We start from the raw sequence: 26,550 nt of genomic DNA on the forward strand, positions 1-26,550 counted from the left end.
TTTCTGAGAGTACTGCTGCCTACAGAAATAGTCCTCCTGCTCCCAGTCACCATGTTCCCCACCCCCGCACCCCACCGCGCTGGTGTCTTTCTGGTGCCAACATATCTGCACAGTGAACATGACCAGGGAGATCAAGGAGAATACAGTGAGTTCTCTTTCATGTTTGTTTGCTGAATGTTAATTTGTTGTTTGTTAAGCTCAATGAGTTTCCCTGGCTGGTTCACTGGGCAAATATACCAGCACTTTGCACTGGCTCAAGAGTAGCGTGAGACGTGCACGGGAGCAAACGGCCAGAGAAAGGTGGGCTATTTCTTTAGGCGGCACTAACCTAAAACTTTTGTGAAATTACAGTGTTGAGTGACACGGAGACTTGTTCCTGCTAAGGATGTCACACATGTATTCCAGAGAGCATGCTAGTGTTATCCATTCATTGTCCAAAGAGTCAGTTCAATGTAGAGGTCAACCCCCTATTCCCCAGGCAGTTTCCAGCACATTGTTTGTTCCCGTCTTGTGTAGTGTTCTTCTCAGTTGTACAATTGCTTGAGTGTTTCACTGGTCTTGTGTGTTTACAGGGACTGTAACCAAAAAGGTACTTTGTTGAGAGTCTTGAAACGTGTTAGAAAGATAAGTATAGGTGTAGGTACAATTTGAGTGTTAATGTTGTTTTAAAGTTTTAATGTGTTGGAATGTTGTAGTCATATGAGCCCTTTGAAATGTATTGTGCTTTAGCTTATTGTTTATTTAATTGTTTTATTGTAAATTACCTTTATAATCACAAGTTCAATGAAGCCTGTTAGAAACGGTAAATGTGTGAGTGTTTTATTGTAGCAAAGCCATATAAAATAGCCGGTCTCAGCTGAGCTGTTGGCCACAGGCAGAGCTGGCGGAGGCACTGTATCAGGGCATAAGGAACCATCAGGACCCAAAGAACAGAATTCTGCTGAGAAAAACTTCATTACAGCTCCAAGCATAAGCACTCAGGCAGAGAAAAAGGCTCCAGTTGGTCTGTGGACACACATGCCACCTGCATGACTGCACCCATGCTGAGTTAACAAATGCAAGTGCCTAATCTTTAATTCAATGCAATCTTCCAGAAGCTTGTAACTGCTCATTTCTGTGCTGCCAGGAGAGTGTCAGCCTTCCCGGCATGTAACAGAAGTCTAGAATACCTTGTTTAATTAATCTGAGAGCCATGCAGTCTCAGTGTGCCCACCGAGATGCCACTGTGACCATCAAACCACAAATTCTTCCTGTCCAAAACTTGAAATCCGTGCATAGTTCAGAGGAGGGCAATGCCAACCAACAGACGACATAGCGGTGTTTGCCTGCCTCCACCCAACCTTTCAACAACACCTCTGGCCGGTTAAACCTCACTGGCTTCCTGTTCTCCCCTCCAGCAAAGCAAGTGTAATAAGCGTAAGCAAGTGTAACAGAGCAGAAGAAGCCTAGTGAAGCCAGACAACGCCATGCACTGCCCTGCCGCTTTGGGGAAGAATGGAGTTATTAGCCACAAGGAAGGAGGAACAGTTGGCCAGCATGTGGGGAGCATTTGCAACACTCAAGAGGGTGATATGCACCAATGCTTACAGAGGCAATTCAGAGACCTTTTGCATCCTTGTAATGCCTGGGTTCTGAATTACTTGTGTTTGCAACAGATTCCCTAGTGTTCATTAAGCATTTCACTAAGGAAGAGAAATCGAACAGGCATGTTGATGTAACACAGGCTCCAAGAGTTCACAAAGATGAGAAGATGAGAGCGTCTTGCTTCCTCTGCCAGCAACACCCTCTTCCATGCTCACCTACCTTGCTGGGTTCCTGCAGGCCACTTGACTTGCCTTATGACACTACTGCAATACATAGTTGCTGCAAAGTCACTTTCAAAAGCTTTTCTTTTAAGTACCTGGGCACAAGGGCCAAAATTAATAGGTTGGGGGGTGGAGGGGATGGGACTGGAACACATGACACAACATGCCTTATTGCTACTTCAAAGCATGTCTGTTCAAGGCTGAGAGCGCAATATTTTATATGTGATTTTACCATCTTTATCACAATTTTGGGTTTCTCTTTAACAGCCACTATTGTTTAAGTGATCTTTGCTGTGAGTGGTGGTGAAATGGAGCCTAGTTTAGAGGACTAGTTTAGATCTTCAGTTCTAGGAGAGAGATTCACCTGTGACTACGTGGGTGTCTTTTGCAGCAAGCAGGCAACAAAGCAGTATGAACCTACACTTACATTTAAAATGTCAATAGGCTGAACTCATTTCAAACCATGTTTTGGACATGGTCCATGTTTAAGACACAAGGCGCTAACACCAGAATAACGTCAAAATTGCTTCTTGCCCTTAAAAATCTTCTGTCCGCTCAACACTCATAAGTTATTTACCTATGCTCAGCAAGAGAGTTCCCGTCACATTCCTGATAGAAGTCCGTGCTCTGATCTCTACCCGAAATACAGCTCGCTTCCAAGCTGCCACCTTTCCTCCTCCATCCTGCAAGCATGTAGACAGCTCAAGGTACCCTTTGTAAGAAGAGGCCTGAAGTACCACGATAAATGCTCCAGTCCCAGACTCTGTGGGACTGGCCTTTGCTCCCCGATCCACAGAGGATATCCCAGTTGTTGTGACAAATGTACCATCTTGATTTTTCCCCATGTAATATTTGGCTTTACTCTTAGTCATGATTCACCTGGATCCTGCTGGTGCTGTATGGAGCAGCTAGGGGAGGACCATTAGCCTCCAAAGAGTTCAATAAAACCTCCTCCTTTTTCTGAGTTGAGAAATTGTTCATACCACACTGGGAAGTCTTGCCTCAAAGTGTGCAGGTGGGGAGGACAAGCAGGGCATAGGTTAAGGGTCAGGTAGCAGGGGGCTGCTTGAATTCATGCTTACAGGGTAGCATAGGAACCAAGTCGGCTCCTTCCCTGGTTGAAGCAACACCTATTGATAATCCCATTATGCATTTCTCTTTCTAATCCAGGCTCAAAGAAGCCTTTCTTTAATATTCAGCTGAAGAGGTACCCAACACGCCTCTCAGCTGCTGAAAACACCCAGGCACAGGCACTGCCCACCGCCTCACCAGAGATTCACCTGCATGCTTACTTAGGTCCACCCACTCACAAGGCTGTTCTTCACTTCTGATCACTTCCTCATTTTGCCTTCTTTCCCCCCCCCAAATCAACCACCTCACCTAAATCCCAACCGCTAGAAATGCGCTAAAATTGAAGCACTGTTTTATTTATGTCCTACATGAGCAGAACAGGGGAGCATTTTCCTCCAAAACCCTTCAGACAAATGAACATGGGACATTGCAAACACAAGCAACTATAGCGCAGGAAAACATATGAAACCAATGCATGCTGTTTTGACATACAGACTACTACCTGCGAGAGCACTGTACCCTTTCTGGCATTATGTCAGGACTTGGTAGAGTAGATGGGAGCAATTCCTAGAGCAGTTGTGCTCAAGTACAGGCAGGGAAATGGAGGGAAGAACAGCAAAACAGTGTGAGTACGCAGCAGGAGAGGGCAAAGCAACGCAGGAGGGCTGATGTGCAGGAGGTGGCAGCACCTAATCGTTTTTAAAACGGCTGAAGGCTCAAAAACACACGAGCATTCTCATGACGCAGTCAGGGGCTTTGTTTCTAACTTCTTAACTAGCCAATGTTTTCTTATTTTTAATAAATAACATCTATTTGCACCTATTTTACATTGTCTCAGAAATAGCAATAGTAAGCACTAAACTAATTTTTTTAGAAAGATGCGATGTCGCTTCCAACCTAAACTAGGCAACAGGTATTAGGTTTCCCTGCCCTGTGTCAGCAATAGGGAAAGAATTAAGACATGTGCCTCCTTGCTTCATCAGTGTGGTTAAAAGGACAGACGCGGATTGCTATTAAAGCTTATTCACAGACTTTCTTCTTATCTCCAATCCACCATCAGATACTTTAGAGGTGTGTACTAGGAGCAGATTTGCTTGCCATACTGCTGTTCAGTCCGGACAGGCTGTAGTCATTGATTCTACTCCAGCCAGAACACTTGCGCAGAAGATACACACAAAAGTGCATATTGTTGCTTTCTAAAAGGTGTTTTAAAATTTCACATTTCTCAATGACTTCTTTAATGTCTAAAAATTGCTGTCAAATCAGTTGGTCTGTGCAAGATTTTAAGCAGCATGACAAGCATACTAAATATTTTTTTAAACTTTTCTCCATGACAAAGGCCATTCAGAGTAAGTCTTACTGTCTTTACTTTCTCAAGTACTTCTCTTTTAAGCAGAACTTGTGTCTTACAACTTAGTTAAAAATTCTATTTTTCGAGGCAGAGGTGATCTAGTCCCCCCGCCCCTTCCCGTTCTGTCACAACTTCACAGGACCCTGGATACACAGGGAACCCGTCTCAGGCACAGAATTTGCTGTCCTCGCTCATCTGCCACAAGACAGCCCATGAATTCAGGGATAATAGCATCCGCACAGCAGAAGATGCAGGAGGTATTCACTGAAGTTCTGAGCTGCACATAATGACCACATGGACCCTCCTCCTCCCACACACCTTTCCCTCCAGCAGACATTAACTTTTCTTCTTCATTAAACTACTGTTGTCTTCTACTGCCTATTTACCTTGCACGCTTTTCTGAGTGGAATCCCACTGTAAATACATACAGTAAGTGTACAAAAATGGAACCTGAGAAGTGCTGTTAACTGAACTGAGAATTTTCACACTTAGGTGTATTCACAGGAGGACACCTTTTTTTCAGTTGTACTACCTATGCAACAAGTGTACAGCGTGAGACTTTTTTTTCCCCTTAATGTAGGAAGTAGAAGAATTTCTGCTAGAAATACAAATTTACCAATACAAGTAAGCGATTGAATTGCTCCCCTACGTTCACAACATTAGCCTTCATAAGAAAGGAGCAGCACGCACCACTGCTGTGTAGCGATGCCCCTGCTGTTAACCACTGTAGTGTTGTAAAGGGGCATGGTAGCACAGGGGCTGCAGGTGACAAAGTGACAAGAAATCCACTTTTGTGTTCAGCTGTAACTTGTGCTCTACCAGAGTGTACTCTACCAGGAGGACGTTGAGAGTCGTAGGTCACCTTTAACAAGTAATTTTCTTCTGCACGCGTCAATATTATCTCCCATGGAAAAATGTGAAACATTTATAAATACCTTTATGGAAAGGCAAAAGCAGCCATTCTCGATCAGGCAGGAGGCAAAGGGTTCTTTAAAACTGTTTAATTACATGTTTCGGGTAAGCATAGACAATACAGGAGATTTACCACACTCTTAGGTATTTCCATTCTTTTCTCTAGGCTTGAACTATTCATTAAGGATGTCTCTCAATCAACATCCTTGCTCAATCACTTTTGCTGTAAAGAAGGGTGCTAGAATAGGACTATTGCAGGAAACTTCATTCCATCAAGGCATGATTTTCTGTGGGCTTTTTTTCTCCTTTAATAACCACCTACTAGTCTTTGAAGATATTCTGAGAGAACCCTGCCTTCCAAGATGCCCTGAAGAATGCCCTGAAACCAAACGGTTGGAGTCCTAGAAATGCTGAAGCCCTAGAAATACTTAAATCAATACCAATATGTATGTTGTAGAGCTGAAGTTCTCTTTTTCCTTGGCACTGTGCCACTGATGCCTGGTTTGTGTCCGGACGCTTCTACATCAGTTTTGTTTTCTTCTTCTTTCATTAGCCTGTGGGCTTCTTCCCCCATTTTCTTTTGTTGCTGCGCTGCTTCTCTTTTTTTTTTTTCCCCTTTCTGCTATCTGTTGTTGTCTGCAATTAAAGAAAATGTGAACTGCTAAAGAACACGAGTCCAATTTTCAGCATACTTTAAGTTCCTGTCAGAAATGGGTTATAATTCATAATTTGCCCAAATATTTTACAATCTAAAAGCCACTCAGCTCTCAAGGATTCAGTGTGTCAGGGAGAACGTAGGACAGTTGTAAGGCCCAGAGCTATTTAGACAAATCTAATGCTTCAAGTAACAATACTACCTGTCTTTTTCAAAATCAGACCAAAACAATTTGACTTGCCTAGGACATTGGCTTGTGTCCCTCCTTCCCCTCAGCAGAGGCATCAGAAGCTATCCTCTTTGTAATGCAAGTACTACAAACATTTTCTTCATGATCAGATGAGATGACAACTTCTAATGTTCCTTTTCATGTATTCAGCATCTGTGTTGTATTCTATTGCTCAGTACAGATAGAAACAATAGCCTTTAAGGAAAAAAAAATTAAAGTCTACGGTTGTATATCCTTTTAGCATTATTTCTTATCACTGCTATAAAACCCCAGACATCATTACCTGCTAGCTCAGAGAATCTGTCGACAGAAATAGGTTTCTAATTTCAACAAATACATGGCTGACTAGAGCAAAGGAAAAAAGTAACCCCCAAATCCACTTGTTTTATTCCCCACTTCAGCTAGAACACATCACTGAGTGGCGCTGGGGCAACAACTGGATCCATACTCCAAGTGCCACGTTGCAGCTCTCTCCTCGATTGCATAAGTAGTAACAGAATGATGTTAGGAGGTCGCTCCGGCTTCGCATTCAGTTTATTAGATTAGAAAAATCTGTCAAGCTGCTTGCAAGAGGACTTAAAAATAAAAGTGAAGCTTCATTAGTTTGAAAAGGTGAAATTCAACACAGATTCGGTAAGAATAAAGATGTGCTTATTAAAAGAGAATCAAGAATTCTCATTGACAAGGCCGAAAGGAGTTAACTTTCAACATGCCTAAACTACCCGTGCGCATCCACATCAGTGTGTAAAATGCAGAGAATTAAAAGCTGTCATCACTGGATGCAGCCGTGTCTGGTAGATGCCAACTATGGACAAACTGGACACACAAAACTTAGAAGTATTTGAGGTACAAAGGCTTCATATTATCTTTGGACTGGGCAGGACAGGAGAGGGACTGCACTTATTCAGTACCTTCACGGTTTCCCTTCATTGATTATTAATGGCCAGAAGTTTCCCTGTGCTCTGTTAAGCTGCTCTGCTGTCTGTCATGGAAGAATGAAATTAGTAATTTGCATCAGGATCTACCTCCCAAGTTAACGGAATTCCCAAGGGTGTTTTTGAGGTGATGACCCACTGTTGTACATTCCACCAGAAGGCCAGATAGGTGACAGTGCTGTCAGTCTAGCATATGCAGAGTAATAATGTTTGCCACTTTACAGTAGCAGATTTTTGTATGTTCCCTGCACCTCTGAACCGATGCAGAAAGGAAGACGGTATATGCGCGCTAGCCTGCATGTAAAGGCAGCGGTATTCCAAAAAGCCACATGAGGCGTTAAGCAGTGCTGCTATTCATTTGCAATTGTGAAGTGAGGACAGTCACAGCAGATCATGTTTCTGCCCCACCCTATAAACTGCACAACACACAACTCCTCTGCACAGAGAGGTGGTTTCCATGCACTCCGCTGGCTGAGTGATTTTATTGGACTTCAGTAGCATCCAGATGAGAGGAGACCTTCACATTACCTCAGACAGAGGAACTGAAGTCACTGAAAAATAAATACAAGCAATAAATACAACCACAAAGTGATTACCTTTTCACTGCTCTTTTACTTGGTCATTATTCCAAACATTGATCTCTATTCCAAACTTCCTATGCATATTCAACATAAAGCTACGACCTTTCAGGCTCAGAAAAGGTTTCGTTTCTCAATAAAGAGGCACCTATGATGAACTACAGCCACATGTGACTCATTCTTTCTGGGTTCCAAAGCAAGAATTTGAGCGGAGTTTGGATGGAATGATGCAAGCTGTTTAAACCAGGGAAGTATTCATTCCTGATGTCAGCCTTGCTTTGCATTCCTAACACAATTTATGCCCGGGAAAACCCAACTCATTGGTTAACAGAACACTAATTATAAGCACTGTTAGCACACCGTTAGCAGACCTTCTTATTCCAGCGTGGTTTTACTTACTGTAGACCTACTGAATAACTGTAAGAAGAACGACTTCATACTATTCTTTTACTTCAACACGATTATAAATGTACAAAAAACATCTTCACACACGAGACATTTTATACAGTGCTGCTTATTCAGCCAAAGAGCATTTAGCTTCACTGTTCCTGTTGGGAAAAAAAATAAATTTGTTGGCATTTAGAAAGTCTAAAGGTGCAGATAGGTATCTACAATTTGCAGAAGCAACCAAGTTCTAACTAACTTCAATTAACTGAAAATCCAGTTTAAAGGAAAATCCAGTTTATCGTCCACTAGGTTGATCACTGCCTGGAAAATCTGGGTGCATCTCAGCCCAGAATCTGCTGGGGAGTGGGGAAGAAAGAGACTACAGGAACTTTGCAGGCACTAGTAGCCTACTGCTCAGCACTGTCTTCCAGAACGCTTTGGTCTCCAGGAAGCCATATTGGGCTTATTTCAACTGCTGCACATACATACCAAGCCACCAGAGAAAAGGTCACAGGATATAGTCTTCCCTGTTACTTAACGGAACACAGCCCTCCGTTACTACACAAAAATGGTTCCAGTCTAAGACACTTCCAGATATTAACTGAGCACCAATAGGTACCCAGACACGGGCAGCTAAGGGAGATCCTTACTTTCTCTGCACATGGATTTCATTCTCAATAAGCACTGCTGGAGTAGAGTCAGCATTAAAACGGCTGCAGGCTCAAAAAAGCATGTATTTTTGTTCTTAAAAACTCGGATCACAGAAACATCTCCTGTGTCTAGTTTAAACGAGTTGAAGATGTTGTTGTGTCAGCTTGAGGGTTTCTAATGTTATTTTTAACTCTTTCAGAGGGAAATGAGCGCGCACATGTCACCCTCCGTGAGCGAGGATGCCGTGCCCAGGCTGAAGCCCGCGCTAACCTCGAAGCTTGCATCCCGGAGTTGAGCACAGAGAGGCGTCACCCTGTGAAGGCTTGGTGTGTTGTAGCAGTTGGTGCTGTGAGGCCTGGCGGCTGGCAGCAGGGGGGAAGCGGCTGCTGGGGGTGCCCTCATTTGCATAGCCCAGCCCCCTCCGCGTGCATCGGAACGCCTGGGTCCCCCCCGTGGCAGTTTTTGACTGGTCCCTGCCAGTTGGGTCAACGGACCCAGCGCAGGCGGCGGATCCCGCTGGGGCTCCTCTGCCTGGGGTAAATCCCTCGGTATTTGTGATTCAGGAGAGGTGAAAACCGAATCTACGGGTCTCCTTGGACAACCTTCAGGAGCTGTGGGCTGCAGATGGGGGGGCGCCCCCCTTGTCTGCCCCAGTGACTGGTCCCATTGCTGATCAGAAGTGGAACAGCTTTAACAGGTGAATCTGCCGTTTCTCTCCTGGCCGTTGTGGGAGCTGTTTCGGGGGTGAGGGAGTACCTTGAACTCACTGGTTATATTGACGAACTCTCGGTTGCCTAAATATGGGACCGAGGCTGGCTCAGACATGGGTGTCTACATTAGAGACATCCATGCTTAGTCAGATGAATCCCACCCCGATCTCCTGTGTTCCTCATCAGGTCTATGACAGCTCTGCTGTTAGCCTTTACTGAAGCCAAGTACGGTTTCTGTCTCTTTTCTTTTACTTATTTTTTTTTTGTTTGTTTTGTTTTGTTTTGTTTTGTTTAACAGAAAGGAAACCCAGTCTTAGACATTCATTTGCGGAAGAAAGTTTGTGTTTGAAGATCACACTTGGATCTTCAAGTAAGTCTAATTAGATGCCTTTTCCTCTCCTGTTCATCCCTGATAGGCTTGGGCACTGTCCGTTTGTCCTGTTTCTGAGGACCGCTGCCCAAGGCAGCTAGCATTGCACATGGACAGCCTGTATCTCCCGTTGCACCGTGAATTTTGTTAGCAGGAGCGAAGAATTTTTAGGGTATAAGCTAACTGAACTGCACTGAAGTGAAAAAAGTGCTGTGTAACTTCCAAGAGATAAGAACGGAATATAATTGGAAGACAAATATTTTGAGCAAAAGATGCTGAAAAAGCATCTTTGAAAAATTATTAGCATAGCGCTATGGTTTTTTATTTAGGATTTTTATATGTTTTAGATTTAGAGTTTGAATTTCAACAAATTGAGTTGAATTGGTGTGGATAACATATGCAAAGGGCCACGTATTTCTTTCAAAGAAGAATAAACAAAGTAGCACCTACAAAGACTGTTTTGGCTTTCAAGTGTTTTGTATTTTTGAACCCAAATCTGCAAGTTCCTGTTAAATTAAAGTGTTCTAGAAAAATGTCACAGATTGTATGATCCACCCTTTCTAAAAAATTATTGTTGATGTTGCTTAGTAGGGACGTGGTTGGGCTGAGGCCCCTCAAGACATATATCTCCTTTTGTTCAGAAGACTCTCGGGCTGCAGCAGGCACCCAGACATCACAGAGATAATAGAGGATCCCAAAAAGAAGTCAGCAAGTTACAAAGGAGGAATGGGCAAGTAAAAGGCGAAAGCCTGAATCCCATCTGTCCTAAGCAATGATGTGCTCAGCTCTGGGCTGGTGGCACAGGCCACCTACAATTCAGGGTCTCGGGCACAAATCTTGCGCACTTAGGTGCTTATGTCCTTCCTCACAAAGGAAAAGAACATTAAAAGGAGATGCCTGTTACTTAGTTCAGTAAAGGGAAAAGAAACTTCTACTTAGATCTGTTTGCCTCTTTTGGAGGCTGGACTTGAGCACAAAGGAGACGAGTGCCCTAGTAGCAGGCTGCTGAGCAGGCTGAGGGGATGCAGGGAGTCTGCTCCCAGGGAAGCTCTTCCACTTTGTATAATCTAGTTACTCTTTTATTGGGGGTTTGAAGCCAAGTACCCAGCAGGCACACCATAACTCTTCTCTCTCTCTCTCTCTCTCTCTCTCTCTCTGGCCCATTAATTGTCCTGATACCACTCCAGATCTCCTGAAAGTGGGACGCCAACTGTTAAAGGGAGATTCTCGCCTCAGGATGCCTGCAACCTCAAGCTCAGCCTTGCGCGTGGTCCGTGAGAAAGCCACGGCTCCAACTGCAAATCTGAGTAAGTAGGGGATGCAGATATGGGACTTTTGCAGGGAGCGCCTCAGCCGCTGGGCTGTTGGACAAGGTGAGACCTGTGCCAGCCAATTCACCTTTTAGTGCCAAATGCCTTTTGATAGAGATGCAGGTCTCCTGGGGACTGTGGGGACATGCTCCTCCTCCATCGGGAAAAGATGGCTGAGCTCCTGGCGTAAGAAGGGCACTGAGGTTTAGAGGTCAGAGTTGAGGCAGGTATGGAAGATGGCCAGAGCAGTGATCTTTAGTAAAAAAAAAAAAAAGTCTTTTTTATATTTAAGAAGCTTTTTTCTCTCTTCTGCTCATTCGTTATGGAATATGAGTCAAATAAGAGAAACCGATGCTATACACACTGCACGCTCTTAAGTATTTGTTTTAAAATATGTGTGAGGTCAAGCTGGAACAGGCTTTGCAATTTGTGTATCTACTGCAGCAAATGTTCTGCTCTTTCTGGCTGTTTTCCGTGGTTTTCAGCCCGCTTCACCTGTATGGAAGGAAATACTGTGCCTATGGAAAGGCCATTATAGATGTTCTCTTAGGAGATTTTTTTTTTTTCTTGGTGCTCTGCTTGTAATTTACAATCTGTATTATTTATGCCAGTGTTGAAAATAGTTTTCTGATGCCCTGCTTAAAATATTCTGAACATACTCCAGCTACATTCTACTATGAGCACTTCCACCAAACATCAGTTTTTATTTAAAGTAATTTTTCATGACATAACATGCATCATAGCCAGAATCCTGTGTTGCTGTTAAATGGTTTTCTTTACAGTTTTCCAGCTGTATTCCTCCTCCCCATGGTAGAGTGTTGCCAGACTGATTAGAATACACAAATTGTATTCCCTTAATCTTCCTTCATAAACAGTGCCCTGTAATCCTGTCATCATTGTTGTTGACCTTTTTTGGAACCCCGCCTTTTTAAAGAGAATCCTGGGATTTGAACTGTTTGAACTGTTTTCTGAGAATGGATAGATTATTTCCTTTTCTGTTTTCCTCTACATCCCCTCTTTTTTTTTTGTCTGCCATTTTCTTATGTTCAAAGTGGAGTTATGCAAAGAATTGATTTGGGGTTTGCTGCCAAATCAAAACATTAAAGAAAACCTTTCTCTCAGACTGAACAAAGACAATCTTCAATCTAAAACATTTAGAATGCTTAGAGATATTTTAATGCTTTAATTAATGTACTTAATTTAATTCAATAAATTTTAAATTTGTTTAATTAAATTAGAATATTTAATTATATTTTTAAAAGATAAAATTTTAAAAATTAAAAATGGAAAGGATTTATTTTTAATTAAGAATTAGTTAAATTAAAATAATAAAACTATCAAAATATTTGTCCCCCTTTTTTAAACTCAGCCATAAACAACTAAGCAGGTCTTTGCAGATAGCGGTGGCATTTTGAACATTTGCTTGCTTTTACGTACGTAGCTATATAAATCCTGGGGAAGCTGTGTTTTAGATGCCTTCAGTCTCTTTTGGTCCTCACCTGTCGTTATGATTCCGAGATTAGGAAGAGCCTGGAAGAAGGGGGAAATGCATGCCCAGTCCCTGTTCCAATAAATAAACCACAATTATGAACAGAAAATAAAACCCAGCATCTGATAGAGCAACTAGACAGAGGTTGCCCAACTTTGCCCAAAACTCTAGATTGTAGAACTTACTTTTCTCAGGTGTGTTGGGTGCAGGGGTTAGGCAGGGTCTCCTGATGGAGGCAGGGGAGCTGTGGGAAATTCAGGCCTGTTTGGATTCCACTCTGTAGCAACGGGTGACAAAGACGTGCAGGCACCCTCAACTGGGTGAATCTGTGGAGGAGCTGGAGAAGGCCCTGATAAGCTGAGAGGACAAGAACCCCATCTCCTCCCCTGGTTCTTACAGCTGGATGCAGTGCGTGCCCCAGGTGGCGTGATGGGGAGATGATGTGCAGCCTCCTCCCAGTTCAAAGCTAAATCTGGCCCTGCAAATCCCAGGTGGATCCTTTCTCCAGTAAAGCAGAGAGCAGAAGAGAGCTTTCCTTGGGCTGCTTTTGTGTGGACCCTGATGTCTTCTGTGTAGTGTGAAACACCCACCCTGGTCTTTAGAGAGGAGCCAGGCACCGAGCTCTTCAGTGCTTTTAAAGCTGACCTGCTTCTAGGCATGCCCAGAAACAAGATTTTCACATAGCTGAGACACTCTGCTGATTGAGAGCGGGATTTCTCAAGTGAGGTGGCAGATAGGGAGAGTGCTACTTCCAAAATTCCCCCCGTGGAGCTGGGGACCTGGCATCCTTTCATAAATCCTGCTCCAGCCGCTGCAAGGTGGACATCGCTTCCCCAAGGAGCTTGAAATATATTACTTTTAATGTGTTGTAACAAAACAGTAGATGTACCTTATAATACCGTATCTTAGGTGTACTGTTATGTAAGTTGTGTTGAAAGGAAATGAAAATTCTGCAGAGTTTGTTTTGTATTTTATTTGGATTACAAGCCTTGTCTTGCTTCCATGTTGAGGCATTTCATTACAGGTCGCCTGTTCCTCCCTTCTGAAATTCTGTAAGTAATAGGAAGCTGTTGGCTTTCGAAGTCTGGGCACCTGGCAGGCTGTGAGTGTTTGCTAAAGTTGGCAGAATACGGTGTGACCGCAAACCCTCAAGGATTAATAGGCTGAAAAAGCACAGGCTTCATGTCTGTCCTTAGTGTTCCTTAATGCTAAGAGTGCTACTGGGGGGAAAAACAAGCAAATGACAGCAGTCGTAACTTGACATTCATTGCTTTGAGACCCGCCTTGTCTTTCTTTTTAACTATAGAAATATAGTTTAGGCAACCAATCAATATACTGGGTAGGGTTTTACTGTTCGTTTCAGTAGATGGCACTTGATCTCTATTATTTTTTTTGTAATAATTTCAAGGTGTGCGTTACAGTAAATGTTTGGCTAGCTTTATGACAAATTTTGCTTTTGATCCTGGGATTGCAGGGCTGCTTAGTTAGTTACCTCTCGCATATGTTTCTCATTCTGGTGGTTTTCTCTTCCCTGTTGAAAACAGGTAAAACTGATTTAAAATGTTTTATGCACATTATAATGAAAACCATGTGCCTTCTATTAAGGGTGATTGTGCAAAAGCTTTCAGCTGAATCAGGTTTAGCATGTGATTTCATGCGTTTGCATATATGCTGTGGACACATACCTGCAGCATTTGCTGCTGTGAATGCATGCCTGCGGGGTTTGTTGCTGTGCACCAGCCAGCCTCTCTCCTCCTTGTGCATTGGAACCAGATTTAGGAGATGTGTTGAAGAGGCCTCTGAAAGCCCTTTGTTAAACTTCTGCCACCAACATAACGGGACGGCTGGCATGTTGACCTAGTCTATGACGGAGTTCACTCCCTTTCTGTGTCCTGTTAAGTCATCCCTGCCAAAGATGATGTTTTCCAGCTTCTAAAAGTACTTCTGACCAGCCTATTCATTTCTATTCAAGCAGACCAGGTAGTACTGCCAGGTATATGAGAAAACTCCTGAGGTGACACCACATGCTTCCTTATTAAAGACTTGTCCGTAGGTGGATTTACACATCACAGAGGTTTTTCCAAAACTGTCATATACAAGTTGAGTATCATGTTATACATCTATTGGTATTTCTTGAACCTCCAGTCTCAATGTTTCTAATGAGGTTGGAGTAGCAAAGTAGCATCCTTCCATCTCTGATCGAAAGAGCCTTTTGGTTTGAACAGAAAGATAAGTTGTCCAGACTGTTGTCTTCTCCGTGAACATGTGTTCCCCCAGCAAAGGTCATTTCAGGATGAGGAGGGAAAATTGCTGGCAGCTGTTCTAAAGTGGTGTTAGAAGAGCTCAAACTGCATATAGAATCACAAAAAAGAATTAGGTCAGGCTAATTTCCGTACGAAGAATCTCTGTAAGGTATATAAAGCAGGAAAAAAACCCCACCTTGTAATGCTCTTTGTCTGTTCCAACATCTGCTCGTGGCTGCTCTGCAAATCCATGAATTAAAAACAATGAAGAAAAATGCTGGCTCAGGATACAGTGATATGCAGAGTCTACATGATGGCTCTCAGCCAATCTCAGTAATTAGTTTGTAGTGACTGTTTTTAGAGATGAGCTTGACTGACTGTGGTTTCACGGCATACACAAGCCACATTCCGTATTTATTTGGAGATCTGCAGTGCTTATACTTTGCATGAATGCAGCTCAGATTACTACCAAAGCTATAGTATTTAGATGAGATTGGAAAACTGCTTAATGAGATAAATTTTGATTATTTGATAACAAACTTTCTTCCAAAGTAAGAAAAGTAGGTGAACTAGATGAGCAAAAATCAAGATGCATAATTAGTTTAGATCACACAACCAGCAGTATGAATTGAGGGGGTCAAGTAAAATCAAGTTTAGATCTAAATGCAGGGAAGCAGGATCTGCGTTGAAGTTCTTCCCCAAAGTCTTCTGCCTGGCATTGAGCTGGAAGTCTCCTCACCCAGCAGGTTTGAACAGTTGATGGTCACCCACACTGAAAGTTTTGCTCCACGTCTTCTCTGACTGCATGTTTGCCAGCTGCCAATTTATCAGCCGTTACTGCGCTGTGCAATCAGCTGCAACGTGATTAACAGATCTGTCTGAGGAGAGGGCACAGGCAAGCAGTCAGGTAGATGTCCACCCAAGAGTGATAAGTGATAGCTTCTTTGGCCAGCGCAGTGGGATAGGGGAGGGGATGCTGATGCCAGGCATTGCTGTGCTCAGGTTCTCACTGTCATTCTGGGAGCACAACTTGCAAGTCTGCGCTTGATGACTAAACTGCATATACAATAAGAGGGGGTGGTTAGGTACTACAATCCAAGATTCACAGCAGAGAGCATGCCGGGCAGGAACGCACCTCTACCAGTCCACAGGAGAGGCCAGAGAGGCGTGCCCGTCTCCCAGATTTGGCCACCTACTTGTACCCTGCTTGCGCCCATGCACGTGCCTCACATTCACTCTGAACCTCTGTACCAGAGCCAGACCACCTCTGTGAGTGCCAGCAACCAGCACGTTTCATTGCTTTGAACTATGGCCAGCACTGGTGCTACCACCCACCCTGTTCTGTGTGGCAGCTGCGCAAGTAGAGGTCAGGGAAAAGATCTGAGTTCAGTGCCCTCCTTAGACCAAAGGAGTTCAAATCCACACCTCTCACAAGAGTTCTGAACCACTGCAACCTACAGAGCATCATCAGCTTCCTCCACTGGCTTTAGACCTCGGGGTAGTAGAGGGTATCTGTCGGACACGGGCAGCGGCAGAGCACATGGGAGCAGCTTCTCTGTCACACAAAGAATAGAGCAGTCTACGTGGAGGAGAGTCCTGATCCTTGCTCCCAGGATTATATCTGCATTTACGCAGTTACTGTTGGATGTGAAATTTATAGCAAAGTGCAAGGCAAGAGTCTCATGTATAGTAATAGTAAATCGCATAGTAAGTCAAAGGCCAGGGACTGGAACAAAAACACGCTGCCAGCTGAGCTTGACACTGTGAATTGAGTGCATTCCCTGCTGGCAGCCTTTGCCCTCAACATGGGTCGTTTTTTAAAGGGTGTTATCTGAAGAAAAGCCGGAAATGCTGAAGCAAGACTTCATCACTTCTGTGCAGCTTCTTTTTCTTACATTTGTTCGTGCATGTGAGCAGTCTGGTGTTCTTTCCTAGATTGCTTGTGGTGTACAAAAACAGTCTTGCAGGAACAACCCCGTATTAAATAGAAAAGAAGTAGCATTAATGTTTCCTGGAAATATTACTGCTTATGCTGTTAAAGATTGAAACTGGAGATGTAGCTGTGAGTTAAAAGTTTTAAGATAAATTAAACTTAGTCTTTTAAAAATACAGATTCTTTCAATAAAGGGCATTACAACTGAATTATCTCTACTTTTCCAGCTGTTTCTAACGGCTTTGCTGGAAGTTCTTATGCAGTCAGGCCCCCTCTCTTCCCTTGGGGTCTCTAAATAAAGCTATCTACAGGGACAGCATGCTACTTATTCCTCCATCAGCTGCACTGGAGTGGTGAACTTATATTTTTTTGTGTTTTCGTCTCTTTGCTGTGTAACAGGATGCTTTTGAAGGCACAGAAGCTCAGCAAATTGAAGTGCTTTACATTCTGAGGACAAGCTGTCTCTGTCAGCGCTGTTTCATTTACAGCTCTGTTTCACTGGGTGACTATATGCAAACCTAGCATCAAGAATGATTTCTATATCTATATATACACACACATAGATATATATTAAGAGGTCATGTTTATGGAGTCAGAAGATAGGTAGTTCTGTGGTTTCTATACTTTGGCAGCTATGAAAGAGTGGTGAAGTTGCAAATAAGAAAGACTTACACCAAAAGACTAAATTAGCTTAAAAGATTTACTAAACTCAGATGCATCCTGAGTTTTAGGAATCCAGTTCTGCTCAGCTGTCAGTGTTCCTGTCACAGATATTACTTACACTTCTTCCTTTTTTCTATGTTGTAACCTTACCATTTAGATAGCACATGGACAATCAAATGCACACAGGAAAGTTTGAGCTTTATTCTTATAGAAGGAAAAATATTACATGCTCAAGTGCAAGCAAAATTTGACTTTTGAGGCCAGAAGACCATGCCACAAGGTATCCAACCATCTGTAATGGCTATAAATAGCAGACTGGGATGCTATACTCCAGGCATGCATGTACGGTTGTTGTGTGGCTCTGTGTAAGAAATGTATATACTGGCTCCATAGACATAGGTACGTATGTGATGGGGTTGCATACTGTCCTGGCAGACCAAGTATACCTAAGCTGTTCTACCTTGCCCAGCCAATTGCAGTGCTGTGGCAGGACGGTGTTAGCTCCCTAAGCAGTGGTCCTCCAACCCATGGGGCAGATGTGCACACACGTCTGACGTACCGTCACTGCCTTTTCTGCCTCTGCCTGGGTTGTGCCAGCTGGCACTGCCTGCGCTCCTCATCGTGGGCAGCACAGCATGCAGTTGTGGAGTTGCAGGCTCCCCTCTCCCCTCCATGTCAGCTAGAGCTAGGTGACTGTAGTGGTGCTGTCAGGGCAGCAAGGAGGCTAAAAGGCAGTGCAGAAAGCATGATGCTGTTTGCAGCACTCTCTTAGCTCAGTGCCGTTGCCCACTGAGCAATAAAGTGCAGGGACAGCACTTGATACTGCACTATTTCACTCCAGTGTCTTGCAGGCAAGAAGCAATCCTGGAAAACGTTGCAGCACTTTGTTGGCCATCGCTGTGTTGTTCTTCCCGTTGCACAGAGCAGTGCACAGCTCTGCTCCTAGGGAGTGGGTGTGCTGCCGCTTGTAGCCTGCTGCAAGGTGGGCTGGGGCCAGAGTGACGGGCCTCTCAGTGTTGGATGCCATTACGTGTGGCATGAGCGTTTCCGTCAGAGCATGGTGCCAAGTTGTCTTGCCTGCCAGCACTGTGACACAGTGGCTGCAGCATGGAAATATATGTATGAATGAATTTCAAATGAGAAATTCATGATGACTGAATATGTGGTATCCTTTGTGGGAAATGGTGGGTAAGACACTCCTCTTAGTCAGGGGAGTCTCAGATCAGGGCAAAACAAGTGTTATAGCCAGTTCAGACAAAAGAAATGGTTTTTGAGAAACGGCAGCCTCTTTCATGGTTAATGCTACTTAGGTGGGTTGTTCTGGGACTTAGATGTGTGAGCTTTCGCAATCACATTGTCACAGCAACAAAAGTAGTCAACTGGGGTACAAGACGTGCACATCACCATCAGTTCTGCAAAGGATTTAAGAACGACTGTGCAGCTGAAGGTTTATCCACCCCAGTGGGGGATGATGGTATCTGCAGATGCATCATGGAAAATATAGCAAAAATGGGGTTCATGGTAAGTCTGCAGCTGCTGGCTGGGGGTGTCTGTGCGTGAGACGGCGCCCAGAAATTCTCAGGTGAGAGATGCTCCCCCTGACCAGCTGTTTAAAGGCTGTTGGAAAGTTATTTCCATTCCCTCAGATTAAAGTCATCGTACAATATTGTGGCTTTGCAGTGTAAGGCCCAGGTATGGCTTTGGACATCTGCCATTTGAGTGACAGACTGAAAAAAATCCTAACTTTAGGGTGGGTATTTTTCCAGGTGATAAGACTTTCTTAGTGGCTCTGCCTACTACTGATTGTAGCAAAATGAAAGCGGTTTTCCCTGTACATGCCAGGGCTTGGGAAATAAAAGCTGTGATCCATAGAAAGTCAGAAATCAGGTAGATGGCTTAACACCCCAGAAGCACTTGAGAGCCGCGCGTGATTATTGGACTGATTTAAGGCTATTAGAACTGCTTTACTGTCCTTCTGTGTGCCACGAGAACCTGCATATGTGTGTACATACGCAGACGCATATACCCTATTAGCCTATACACATGTATATGTACATATGCATGTATGTGTACATCGTCTCAGAGACCAAAATGGAAGCGGCTTTTCCCCCAGCGCGTAGTGTTTTCCTATGGTTTAAAGCAAGCGAAATCTACAGTTACAGTTGTGTGCTGCTGCAGGAGCCACGTGAGCAGCCTGATTCTTGTATTGACGGCTGTAAGAAAGCAAACAGGTGGTCACAACAAATGTTCCTAGCCGTGTCCTAAAAGGGCTTCTTTAGTGTGAGGGGTTTGTGTCCAAATGGTTTTTCTCTGCTCTTGTTTAAGTGCCACTTCTGAAGAAATGTTGCAAATCCAGAACAAATCACGTGCTTGACATCAGGGTTGTTGGAAAATTCATGCAACTGCTAAAATTCACACAGGATGGGCAAAGGGATGATGCTTGTTGTTCATCGTGATTTTTAAAACAGCCTTTGAGTTATGATTTCCACTGTGTTTTTACTCGTCCCTTTTCTTTTCCAGGGATTAAAACCAATTTTAGCTCTTCAAGCAACACAGGCTGTACCTCAGTGCCTGAAGCCCATGTGTCGGCTGCTGGAAGCAAAAGGTCTTTTTCTCACAAGTAAGCAAAGCCATTTTTCCTGAAGAGTGAGAGAGTTGCTAGTGCAGAGATAGACTACTACGTAAGGCCTTGCAGCTAATACATAAAATAGCACTAGTGTGAGTTTTGAAACAATTGGGCTAACACTATGCTCTTGGGCAGCACTTACACTGATGAGAACTGTAATATGAGAAAGGGGAAAAAAAAGCTATATTTTTTGAGACCAAAACATGTCAATAGGCCAGATCAGCCGACAGGTATTTTTGTGTTGTTTGTTCATAACAAGTATGGGAGATACCCTCAGGTAAGACAGAAGAGACTTCAGCTGGAGTGGAGGAGGAGGCAACTGGGTATATGTTGCTTAACAGCAGTACCTCTAAGAAGTTAACCTTAACCTTTTGGTCTTATCACTGTTTTCTCTTTGTAATAAACTGTCAGCTTGGCATGTGCCTTTCCAGGTCATGACCTTATTTTTTGTAGGAAGAAGTAGACAATATTGCCTTTGATGCTTTTGTATTCAACACCCTTGCCCAACCTTTCTGTAACTAAAACTATATGCAAAAAAAAAAAAATAATAAATGAGTTATCTATCTAAACAAATCTTTCAAGAAAGATTTCTGTAAGATTTCTCCCTATCATTTGTGAAGTGCAAATCCAGAGAGCTTGTGAATGCGAGGATGAGGACATTTGGGTGGAGCAGCGCACATTGTGCTCCACCCACAAAATCCCTGCTGGTTACATTTTTTGGAGTAGGTGGAAAGAGTTCAGATTGACAGGACGGGTTTCCTGCCCTTTGTGGAAGTGCTGGCAGGCAGGCCGGGACTGGCAGTGGGATACCTCTAGGCTTAAGTCACACAGATGTCTCTGAGGTCGGAGTGTGCCCCAGCGCACAGAGATTGTCAGAATGATGCTTAATGAGCAGTTTCCTATCTGTGTCATGAGACTGTTCATTAGAAAAATAAACATTACCTAAGCACTCTCTAGATTAAATCTAACCAGTAAAGGTACTGGCCGGGGGTGCGTGTGTGTGTGTGAAAAATACTAAGTATCATATGAAGCCCTAAAATCACCTTACTTGCAGTAAGATTCTGTATCATTGCATGTATTTCTGTGCATTTAAATGTAACTTCAAATTAGAGCATCCTGACCCACTTAATTAGACAGAAGTCCTCTGTAATAATGCTCCTTCAATTGCATTGCTGCATTATGCACAGTCTATGTGAATTCTGCCTCACCCAAGAGTTGATGCTGTACTGTACGAAGTGGAAGGAGAGGTCTCCTTTGCGATATGTTCTCTTTTAACTGTTTGACTCAACTTCCTCTGAAAAATCTCAGTGTTGTCACAAACCACAGTCCCGCACTTCATTGTAAAATAATTATAAAATCACCCAAACCACAGCAGTGTGATGAAGGTTTGCAGCAGCCACTTTCCTTATAAACTGTTCCATTTTCAGAGGGGGGACGAAACCAAGTTAGGGAATCTTGAGAAGAGTTCTTGCTTCATAGTGCTGTGGTATTTAAATTTTTATGTTCAGGCCTCTTTGGTTGGCTGGATTTGCCTTTTTCTTTTCTGAAACCAGCCCTTTCATTACAGTTGAGAAGAACAAAGTCCATGAGAGGATGTAGGTAGCAGTGTAGCAGTGCAGGAAGACAAACCAAGCGAGCAAGCGAGGAACCCACCTTGGGGAGCTGTGCTCAGAGCACCTCAGTCCTTTGGCAGTTGCCAGCAGCACAGATAGCAGTTGCTTTCAAGCCCACAGTCGACAGTCAGGTTATTTAATAAAGAGTGGGAAAAGAAAGGTAGATACGTATGAGGGAAACTGGAAGGAAGGAAGGAAGGAAGGAAGGAAGGAAGGAAGGAAGGAAGGAAGGAAGGAAGGAAGGAAGGAAGGAAGGAAGGAAGGAAGGAAGGAAGGAAGGAAGGAAGGAAGGAAGGAAGGAAGGAAGGAAGGAAGGAAGGAAGGAAGGAAGGAAGGAAGGAAGGAAGGAAGGAAGGAAGGAAGGAAGGAAGGAAGGAAGGAAGGAAGGAAGGAAGAAAAAAATCTGTGGTTTTCTTTGTCTATTTTAATACTATTTCAGCCTGCTCACCGTAGGCTTTGAACTATATCTAAGCAAATGAATGGTCAGGCATTGGACCAGGCTGCCCAGGGAGGTGGTTAGAGTCGCCATTCCTGGAGGTACTTAAAAGATGTGTAGATGTGGCACCTCAGGGCATGGTTTAGGAGACTTGGTGATGTTGGGTTGACAGTTGGACTTGATGATCCTAGGGGTCTTTTCCAACCTTAATGATTCTATGATTCTCTTCTATGATTCTATGAATAGTTGACAGTGGCAGCTGAAGCACCCTCTATGCCAAAGAGAGAAAGGAACAGTGGCTCAAACAAATCTGTTTTCATCACACACTGTGATCCCTCAGGCTGCTTGCCAAGGAGCATGAAAGCAGTCTTAGAGCAAACCTCCATGAGCAGGCATCCCTCTGCCGGTCTGGCCAGGGAAGGCTGAAGCGTGGTTCTTTTGGCCCTAGCCCAGGCTGCAGTCCTCTCATTGCTTAATGGAGTCAGAGGTTCAGGGAATGTGGATGATCTGGTGGAGTCAGTGGGAACCGTGCTATCCACAGAGAAACGTGAAAATGGCCAACGTTTCCCTAGATCACATAATTCAGACTGAGAGCCCCACAGTCAGTGAAAGAGTGTGCAGTGGCTGATGACTTCAGGACTTTCTTCCCGGCCACTCACAGTTATCTACCTGTTTTAGTGTTTAGACAGCTTTGTGCGTGAAATAAGACTCATAATGAGTTGTGTGATAAAGATAATCCAGTATGCTTTAACCATGTTGGTTCTCCTCCAGTTGTGGCCTTCATGGTCAGAATAATGGATCCTTATCCAACAAGTCCAGACCCAGCCCACCTGCTTCCCGTGAAAAGGCCCCTTTGTCAACACTGAGCAAAAACCAGCCGAGTCCTGCGAACACCCATCAGAATTATGGGGCTTCTTTAGCCAGCAGAAGCAACTCAGGCTCAAACAAAGGAAGTGACAGCAGCCAAGTGACGAGGTAAGTCTTTATTTCAGCATCCTGGTGTTCAGCACACTGACTTACCCTCTCTGCACTCAAATGTGGCATCAGCTGGTTGTCTGGCTTGCCAAAGGGGTCGTGTTGCTCCTCAGCATGGGTGTGACTCTTCATATTGGTGGCTCGACAATCAACAGTGTGCTCTATCCCATGTAAAAGTTTTACTGTTTCAGTACTGTAAAATTCAAGGTTACTTTTAGTCAAAGCACTTTGTAGCTGGTTTTCACTCCAAGGCAGGCTCCTTTCCGTGGTTTTATGCTGTCAGTTCTCATGTGGCTTTCCTGGTTCTTTCACAGAAAGGTCCTTTCTCCTTTGGAGAGAGTTGGGTGGGGTTGTATAGAAAATATTGTATGCTCGGGTGAAAATTCACCCTGCCCGGCCTTAGGTACCTCTGCGTGCAGTTTCCTCTACAGGGAAGAAAACTAATACCTGCGGGAGCATGCGACACGTATTGCAGAGAAGAAATTGTTGTTTCTCTCCCTCCCTTTCTCTCTCTTTCCTCCCACCCCAGGCAACTCAACAGCCAAGCACGTCAGATACACACCTAAAGCTAGATAGGATTAATGTAGGTTTCAGGGTGCTCGGCTTCTTAACTCACATGTGGAGCTGAACTCAGTCTGTACGCTTCCTTACCTGGCTGTGTCTGCAGCTGGGTGCCCTTGCCAATGGCCCAGCTGCCTGCTCTTGGGCACCGTTTTGGGTGAGGAGATGGCTAGGTGTTTTAAAGTTAAATGTCTCATTTGAGGCAATGGCACTGAAAACAAGTATGATAAATAGTAAATTTTGTACTATAGCCACAAATCAGCCCTTTTCTCAAGTACTTTGATTTGCCAGAGGGAGTCACTTGTGTGGACACTGAGGAGCCCAAAATGAGCCAAGCGCCATATCAGTCTATGGGATGTGTTCCTTTTTGCCAGGACTGAAGAACTGTAGGAGTGATGTTATGTGATGGTGTGATGGTTTTTTTCTTTTCAGGCGATCAGGGAAATCTATTTCTTGTGGTCACAATTGCAGCACTAAGCCAGAAAATCCGGAGCGGTATTTGACTCCTCTGCAGCAGAAAGAAGTTACAATACGGCATTTGAAAAAAAAGCTGAAGGAATCCGAGTGCAAAGTTACAGAAAGGTATATTTCACTTCAGAAATAAGACTGGACAAGATTTATTCAGGAGCATTAAGGGATGGGAGTCCTGATCATTTTTACTCTTTTCTTGACCATGTAAAGTTTTCATTAAGAGATTGGAAATATGATCGGGCTGATTAGGTTGTTTTCAGGTATTTAAGGTTTCATTGTGTGCTCACTGAATATGTACCGTGCACTTTCGTTACAAATATGGCTGTCTCTTTTTCCCTTTTTTTGAACTTTCCCGATAGAAGACTTTTAAAGGATAGTTCTTCACCAGCCTACTTTAGCACTGAGACCTTTTATACATAAAAAAAGTTCCACCTCGCTCAGAAAATACGACGACAAATGTCCCCCTTTTCCCCTACTGAAAGAAAAGCTCTGACACAAACTAGTGTGCCCGCTTGTGGTTTTGTTGCTTAGATATGAACTTTTTTGCAGTAGCACTTTGTATGGATGCTAAGCGAAGAAGCAACAATGTACATTACACAGCAACAGATGTTCTCTCTTTTACTAAAGCTGTGCTCTGAGAACTGGCTTTCCAGCACACACAACCCAAGCGGGCACAAAGGGTTGTTTGAATGGAGCCCCCAGGTAGAGTCCCAGGGACCCCTTGGTCCTGCTTTGGGTGGCCCGACATCTGTACCTGTGAGGGCTGGATCTCACGCAGGGGGCCCTTCTCCCCACTTGCTTGCAAGTGAGGGCAGAAGCCTCTGGATCCATGCTGGGCTGGGGGGGTGCAAAGCAAGCCCGGTGCAAAGCAAGCCAGGTGCCTGCAGCCCTGAGCCATCCTACTGTCTGAGGCCACTTTTGGCTCTGGCTATACGTGACGAGCTGCTGGCAGGCACAGGGGACACATCCAGGCAGCTGTTTGTCATTTCCTCCAGGGTGAGGCAGTAGGTGAGATGTCAAGCGCTGTACTGGTTGGACCTAACCCAGAGGCCACCACTTTCACCTCCAAGTGTCCAGGATCACAGCATAGCCCACAAGGCTGCTAGCTGTGTGGCCAGGTTGGTGACTCCAGCTAGGAATCAGCCAGTGCGTCTTGGCAGCCAGCTGACATCTCTGCCAGTTCTCTCAGAGGTGGCAGCAAATGATGCATGGAGGAATTTGCTTCTTCCTTGGAGCATCTTTGCAGCATAGCCACCCCAGTGAGGTGGAGCCTCACATTGACTCTTCAACCAGGCAGTCACCAGAAGTGTTACGATATTTTTATTTTGCTCCAGGGAAAGAGAAATCGAAAAGCTCAAAGCTCAGGTGGAACGTATGAAGGAAGACTGGATCGAAGACGAGTGTAATCATGTGGAGATGGAGCTGAGCCTCTTGGAAGCAAGGAGGGAAATTAAAGAACTCAAGCAAGGTATTGAGAGCATGAAGAAGAGCTTGGCTGAGAAAGACAAAAAATTTCAGAAATACTTCCTAGACGTAAGCATTGAACACAAGAAACTGGAATCTTTGGTGTCGAGCATGGAGATGGCCCTGAAGAGCTCTGTGAGAGATGAGCAGCGCCCAGAGTACACATGTGACTCTGAGGGGAAGCCGTTGTGTACCACGATGCCAGACAGCCCCACCACAGAGGACCAAGCTCTGGAGGAGCTGGCAGGTAGTGGGCTGTTTCTTCATGAGGACACAGCTAACGGGACTGATTTATTTGAAGAGAGTTTGACCACCACAACCTCTGAGTTGAGTGATTCAGCTCCCTCCAATTCTATTGTGAATCAAGAGATGCTTGAAAATGTTCTGGGTGAGAAACTAACTTTTTCCCAGGAGGAGGAGGAGAAAGTCAGAAACATGATGGTGGAGCAGACCATCCAGACTGATGTGGTGCCATATAGCCTAGAAGGGGAGCAGTTCATTCAAAACATGTTCAGAGCTCAGAGCTCAAGATGCCTGTCCTCTAAGCCCGCCTTCTTCCCTGAAGGAATTGGGTCAATTTCTCTTGAAAGCCTCAGTGATTCTGGTATCGTAGTGGACTTAACTCCAGGTGAGCCAAACTCTACCACCCTTTTGTCTCCTGTGACACCTCCATGCAGGAAGGCGGAGCACGGAGTTAATGAAAACCATTTTGTGAAAGAACTTGATTTTACAGAACCTCACGATGATGAAGTCTTTGGGTACGTCAATACTGTTTCTCAGACAGGAATAAAGAAGACATACTGGAGCAGCAGACTCGCCAGCGATCTGGCTGTAGCAGCCCCTGTTGTACCAACTATCATGTGGGCTTTCAGTACTCATGGAGCAGGAACAGATCTCATTTACAGTACTGGAGCGTTGTTTTGCAGTTCTGTCCTAGTCCACCGTTTTGCTCTTGACTATTTGATTTGCCCTATAAATCGGTTTGAAAACATGTTACTTGTTTCAGAATGGAAAAGGTAAAGCCTTTCTACAGGATGTTTGTAACTGGTGTTTTCTGAGAGTACTGCTGCCTACAGAAATAGTCCTCCTGCTCCCAGTCACCATGTTCCCCA

General features: G+C 44.2%; 2 protein-coding genes across 2 annotated transcripts in view; one reads left to right on the plus strand and one right to left on the minus strand.

The window, feature by feature from the left end:
• MRPS5 (mitochondrial ribosomal protein S5) overlaps nucleotides 1-26,550 on the minus strand; it is a 1,175,798-nt gene that overhangs the window by 570,585 nt on the left and 578,663 nt on the right. The gene's annotated exons all lie outside the window — the stretch shown is intronic.
• On the plus strand, nucleotides 119-26,458 carry LOC135312766 (syntabulin-like). The gene is given in 9 exon segments (XM_064448525.1): nucleotides 119-145; nucleotides 10,296-10,395; nucleotides 10,842-10,961; nucleotides 19,813-19,912; nucleotides 22,739-22,942; nucleotides 23,936-24,085; nucleotides 25,309-25,951; nucleotides 25,953-26,019; nucleotides 26,022-26,458. Coding segments are annotated over 9 exon segments (1,848 nt in total).

This window comes from Phalacrocorax carbo, chromosome 3, assembly GCF_963921805.1.
Source record: "Phalacrocorax carbo chromosome 3, bPhaCar2.1, whole genome shotgun sequence".
In the NCBI taxonomy this organism is placed as follows: Eukaryota; Metazoa; Chordata; class Aves; order Suliformes; family Phalacrocoracidae; genus Phalacrocorax; species Phalacrocorax carbo.